General features: G+C 35.4%; 1 protein-coding gene across 1 annotated transcript; it reads right to left on the bottom strand.

Moving 5' to 3' along the window:
• Positions 5278-6012, bottom strand: LOC109820685 (translocator protein homolog). Its single transcript, XM_020386875.1, has one exon. The coding sequence runs from the start codon at positions 5991-5993 to the stop codon at positions 5427-5429; it is 567 nt and encodes a 188-aa protein (XP_020242464.1). The 5' UTR covers positions 5994-6012; the 3' UTR covers positions 5278-5426.

Raw genomic sequence — 6797 nt, 5'->3', positions numbered from 1 at the left:
ACAAATATCTGGTTGTTTTCCCAGTGCTAAAGTCAGTCATCTGCTGTCCTAGGCAAATGCTTGATGAGGTTCATACCCAAATGAGACAAAATCAAAGAACTCTAAAATATGTCTCGGTGGTGGTGACCTGGCATAGAATTAATTGGAGTCCTGTGCTCTCTGAAGTTAGACCCTTGATGTGTACTTATCCATCTGCACATAGACAACGGGGAAACATCTATCAACACAGTAACAAAATCCTTATCAATTACAAACGGTAGCATCGTGCCACCAAAAAACAACAGAGGATGATCAAGTAAACACTCAGGGTCACCTACTAAAAACCCGATGTGCATGAACTACGGTTTAATGTATTTACAACAACTCTCTGTAGTTAGGCTTTTGAGGAAATGTAATCTTGGAACAATGAGGTGGAATCGTAATTGTTTCAGAATACCTCTAAGGGTCTGTTTGTTTGCTAAAAAAAATAGGAAATGTGTTGACACCTCAACTTTCAAGAAATATCTCATGTGCCACATGAGTTTTTGTTTTCAAGAGTTTTCCATTTCAAGTGTTTGTTTCGTTTTTAATTTTCAAGAAATGAAGTGTCACGTAGGATGCCACCTCACATTTTTAAGAAATGTGTTTTCACAACAAAATAGGCTGAAAACACTTGGAAATATCCCATCTGAGAATTATTAATTAGTAAAAGCACTGTTTATGAGGTTATGGGCTGAAAACACTTGGAAATATCCCATCTGAGAATTATTAATTAGTAAAAGCACTGTTTATGAGGTTATGAAGAATAAAACATATTATTTATATTAATTAGTAAAAGCACTGTTTATGAGGTTATGAAGAATAAAACATATTATTTAAATTGGTTTTCTCGCATTTCATTTTTCTTGTTCTCAAACAAACAAAAGAAATGGAAATGTCTAACACTATTACTATGGAGGCTTTTTTTGTTTTTGGTGTGACTTGGCAGTGAAATGGGGAGTTTTCTTTGCGAAACAAAAAAAAACTGTGAAATGTCTTGAAATATCATGAAAGCATTTAAAATGTGACATTGCCATTTCCTTTTTTTTTTTTTGGAAATAACCAAACAAGACCTAATAAACAATGAGGTGGTCTTTTGTACAACAACGGCTTCTGATACTACAGAGATATACAAAAGGTAGCTTTTGGTATATTCTGTTACTTTGAAATTTGAAATGATTTTTGTTAAAATAACAAAAGTATTAAAATGATAGAATTTCTCTATCTTGGTAAGTGAAGGTAACTGTTTTGACTTATTGATCCTTCTTTTGTAACTCTACATTGCCAGATTGCTTCCACTTTACTTTCCCAGGCATAAAACAATTACCTGCAGTGTCAGCACCTGTCCAGAAACCTCTTGCGACTCTAGAAGACGTTCCTATCATTGACGTCGAATCACCATTAAGACGGTTTCTATTATTTTATGTTTTATCAATTTAGTTTTAGCCTACAGCTTCGGTGCTCCATGATAATTTGTTGGGGGCACCGGTGGCATATCTGTAAATAAATTCCTTAAAAATAGCTCTCACATTTCTAAATAGATAGATTTGACGGTTAGGAGGTGTTCCACACCCAAAATTATAATTAACTATAATTTAAATTAGGTAAAAAAGTTATTTTAGGAAATACAATTTAGGAGAGAAACAGAATTTATGATTAGGCATCAATGTAAATAATTCCGAACCATTTCGCTCTCACAATCATTCTAATGTCGACTAAAAAATATTACTCTTTCTACTATCACTTTTGTAAATATCTTGAAAATTGATGCCTAACATTTAAGCCTAAAAAAATCATGGCCACTAAGAATAGTACCCCCTTTTCTCTTTAATTCTTCCTTAGTGACATTGTCAATTTAGCTGACCTTTAATTACTCGTTATTTTCACCACTATGTCAATAGTCTAATAATCTGTTTTTTCTGTTTTTAAATCATCTTCGCTTTTAAATCAAAGATATAATCAATTTCTTTTCTTTTTAATTTTTCCTTCATAAAATCAGTTGATTTTTTGAGAGTACGTGGATCTTCCTACTCATTGATTAATTGGAAAGGCTGATTGATTTTGATATGAATTTTTGTTATTTTTTATTTCGTTCATTCTAAGTTCTTCCTCTATGAAATAACCGCTTCGTGTGACTTGACTATTGTTTAGCCATCAATCTAAGTAGCGAAATCATTGCTTGATTGAAATAAAAAAAGTGAAAAATTAGAAGAGGAGGAATTATTTGTATGGATTTGATTCGGGAAGGAAAGGGGATGCAGATGAAATGAGTGGATTGGTTTTGCGGGAAATGATTTATGTTAGGTATGATGATTTCCAAAGTGTTACAAATACCTTTTTACCCTTTTAAATAAAAAATTAAATACAAATATTATAGGAGCACCGAAGCAAAACTCTTAGTTTTATTACAAATACTGAAGGCAAGTAGGCTTTTGCTTTCGTATAATGTCAACCCAATAGTTGACTCGTATAGTATGTTGACAGCTGTAGTAAATATAGCCAAAAGGCTTTTTCCCATTGCATATGGCCTCCACCCTGCTGTTAGATATGTACAGTCTAGGGCTGAGCACGGTTCGGTTCGGGTCGGCTTTTACCAAATTTTAAACAACCGAATCGAACTGCATATAATTCAAAACCAAACCGAACCGTTGCAAGTCGGTTCGGTGCGATTCGGTTCGGTTTGTTCGGTTCTAACTTTATTTTCATAATGACTTAAACAGTAAACTTGCCAAATGCTAAATCAAATAGAATATATCGTGACGGGTAAGGAATCCCATGAATATTAAATAGTAGTATTTTAGGGGTTTCCGACTTAATTTGGAAAAACAAGAGGGAAAAAAGGAACAAAATCATCATCCATGAAAATATATATACCAGAAAACAAATTAATGATCGTTATCAAAGCACAAACTCAGAAATCATAAGAGAATAGGAGTGCATAAATGAACAGGAAACTGATAGGCCGATATCTCAACTTACTAGTTGTTGTATCCAAGGAAATAAATCAAAATTAAAGAATAATCGCAGTCAGAAGCTTGAAGAAGAGCAAAAGATAAACTTTATACCTCGGCAACGGCGACGGGTGCGGGTGTCCCCCTAACGCCGGAGACAAATCCTGAGCCTGAGGAGATGTTTCGACCTCGGGCTTTTTCCCATTTCATATGGTCTCCACCCTGCTGTTAGATATGTACAATGTTATCGTTGCCGTGCGAAAAGCCTGATCCATTCAGACAAGTCGAACCTGTGACGTCAGTTACATCCATTTGGACGTCATATTTAGTAATGCACATTTACAGATTCAAGTACAGTTCAAAAATATTCTTGTGAATTTGATTATTTGAAATACAGTCTCATTTTCTCATCTGATCTCAAAATTAGGAGTTAAGAAGCCAAACGTGTAAATCCAATCAAATGGTAAATATCAGGATTCATCTCGACAATCAAACAACATAATTTGGAACTATTTCTTTATTGATCAGCTACATGAATTTAGATCACCTAAAGTTTCGGTTGCAATCAATCATATGGGACCTTCGGGGACTAGGTTTTAATTATCATTTTAACTGATATATAATTTAGACCAGGATCCCTACTTAATTAAAAGGATATGAAAGATATTGAAACTAAACATTTATTTTTGGAAAGCAATATATTCTAATAATGTCCATTTAATTTGGGTGCAGGTAGCGGTTGGGTGAACAAGATGAAGATATTTTCAAAGTCAATGGTACTCAAAAGAAAGTATGTAAGTCGGGTTAGCAATTCAATCAAGAGGGTCCGCTCACGAATCAAACTAAAAGCCCTGCAAAAAAATATCAAAAAATTAAAGATGCAAATGTGACTTTGAAATCAATAAATTTAAAAGTTCTAAAAAAGTACCATTAAAGTTTGTTGACTTAAAAAAGAGTTCAAAGGCAAAGGTAGCAAGTGATTTTCTTGTGAAACTTCAGCATAAAATGGGGCGTTTTAATGCAAAGAATGATAAAGATAGCATGTGATATTTAAAGGGAAGGACAAAGTTAAATGAGTATTTTGGAATGTATATGGTATTTTGAATTTTTCTTGCGTAAATATATGTACTCACACATTAGGTATTAAAAAGGCTTAGCCATGCTTCTAATGTCACGAGCTTGGATTTACATACACATCATCAAACATTACTTTTATATATATTCCTGTGATAATATTTGATTAATCTATCACTTTATAGATGCAACCAGTGTACTATCACCCAATTAATCACTAAATGTAATTTTATGGTTTAAATGTTGAATTTTTAGCTTTATCTATATATTTCATCCATTGCTTACATTCAATAATTTAATAACAAAAATTTCCCTAAATAAAATTATATATTTATAATAAATATTTAATTTTTTACTAAATAAGATTATATATTTATAACAAATATTTAAATTTTTACCACGTGCAATGCACGCCGAATCCACCTAGTACCAATGTAATATGTAGAAGGATGAATAATATTTTTGGAACAATTTTTCACTTTAGCCCTTTTAAAAAATTTTATTATTAAAATCGACCCTTTTTTCTTTTATTTATCAAAACCGACCCGATTTCTTGATTAGCGGCTTAATCACATTCTTAATTAGTCGGGGTTGCCAACCCCGACTATTTAGGAGGGTCTTAAACCCTAATTAGAAGCCTTAAACCCTAAAAATTAATATTTTAAATAGTCGGGGTTGGCAACCCCGACTAATTAGGAATGTGATTAAGCCGCTAATCAAGAAATCGGGTCGGTTTTGGTAAATAAAAGAAAAAAAAGGTCGATTTTAATAATAAAAAATTTAAATAGGGCTAAAGTGAAAATTTGTTCAATATTTTTGTCCATGACAATTTTTCTCCCAAACTCACACTTTTTCAAAAAGTATATCAAAACTTTTTTAAAGAGTATGATACGATATTATTATTTTTTTCATATCCATTTTGGATCAATATCCATATTGGATTTTGGGAATACATGAATTTTTTCTTATCAGTATCTTCCGCATCATTATCCATAAGTAAGTGGAAGCGGATCGGATCATAGTATTTGATTCAGTTACGCATCTAGTGACAATTCTTACATCAGCGTTTCGATCTCTACTCTTCTCAGCATCTAGACTTTTCCAGCCATCGCATCCTTAACGCTGAGTTCGTTTGCTAAAAAAATACGCTTCCAAGCTCTCTAGATAACTAAAACAGTTAATTAAAAAAATTAAAAGACAAACGAATTAAATCGCACGTAATTTAACTATCAAAACAAAATCACACGTAATTTTAACTATCAAAACAAATCAACCTTACTATTACATCGAAATCTCACGACCAAAAAAAAAAAACAAAAACTATAAAACTATGTATACAAACAACCCCAAAACACAAACTTTTTTTTTTTTGCTTTTTTACGATCAAACAACAAGCTTATAATTAAACACTGCCAAAAAGGAAACCCAAGCCAAACAAGGCTTGACCATATCCCCCGCTATCGGATTCACCTTCCTAAAACACTGAGCACACATAAACATAACCCCAAAAAGGCCCACACAAAGCCCAAGCCCTATCCTAACAGCCCCAAGCCCAAAAACCAGCGGGGACCACAAAAGGCCCAAAAACAATTGGACCAAATAAAGGCCCAAAATTGCCGGTTGCCGATGAAAGGCCCCCTCGGCCCAAACCAACCAGGCCGAAAGGCCCATCAAGCTCGCGGTGGACGCCGATGCCAGATGGAAGGCCCAGACTGGGGGGCGCCACGTGGGCTTAGTTCCAAGACCCGTTACCGAGGAGCCGGATAAGTGGGCCGAGAGGCCTGTTAGGGCCAGCGGAACGGCGATGGCGACGATGAGGGAGCGGAGGCCTTTGCGGGCCATGGCTAGCTTCTGGGCCCTATTGTCTTTGACAGGCTGGGCGTCGGAGGGGATATCTGGCCCATTATTATCTTTCGGACGTTGTCTTAGGGTTTGAGAAGCCATGGACATTGATAGAGAAGGGCGGTGAATGAGGGAATGAGGTCCTGTTGTGTTTAGGAGTTTATATTTATATATAGGAGCTAGTTTTTCTCTTGAGGCGGCCATGAAGGATCGACACGTGTGAGGGAGGAGAGAGAGTCACGTGGAAAGGTGGATGGGGTTTGTCTACGGAGGGGGGGGCGGGTGCATAGCGGGAGCGGGAAAATGGGCTTTGTTGGGCCTAAAAAGTATGCCCCCTGAATTGGGCCTAGCGCATCGGAAGAAGAAACGTGCGGAGGTCCATTATATGGCATACATTCAGCAATCTATTTAAACGTACGCGAGAGTGAAAATATCATTACAATCCATGAGTTTCCGTGGTTAATGATTTTTTTTTTTAATTTTGTTTTAATTATATTTAAACCGTTTCCTACGACGAACTCCAGCTACATTAGCTTCCGGAGTCCTAAGTTTCTCCTTAGGGCACATGATCCAAGCCACATGCGAGCTCACGCGTGGTGTTCTCCAATCCAGGTAATCATGGTCCCTGTTTGGGTAAATGTGTTCACTCCCGTACTAATGTGACTTCTTTGAGTTTAAGCGTGTAAGTTTCTTAAGATTCATAGCATTAATAATGCATCAAACAGATATTAATATTATTATTTGTTTTACTGAGACTTTGTCACCCCAATTTCCTTTCCTATATGCTTTAACTTTGCTGAGTTCAAAAGTCCTTGTTTCCGAAGCCCTTATTTCCATTGACATGGGTGAGATTTCACTTCTTAGATTATATTTCCTGCATATCTTAGCTACCTATAATGCACGAGATAAAAG

Source organism: Asparagus officinalis, chromosome 8 (assembly GCF_001876935.1).
Source record: "Asparagus officinalis chromosome 8, Aspof.V1, whole genome shotgun sequence".
Lineage (NCBI taxonomy): Eukaryota > Viridiplantae > Streptophyta > Magnoliopsida > Asparagales > Asparagaceae > Asparagus > Asparagus officinalis.
This window is presented reverse-complemented; position numbering and strand designations above follow the sequence as displayed.

Excerpts from the sequence above, each read along its gene's own strand:
- LOC109820685 (XM_020386875.1), bottom strand. The coding sequence starts at position 5,993 with ATGTCCATGGCTTCTCAAACCCTAAGACAACGTCCGAAAGATAATAAT.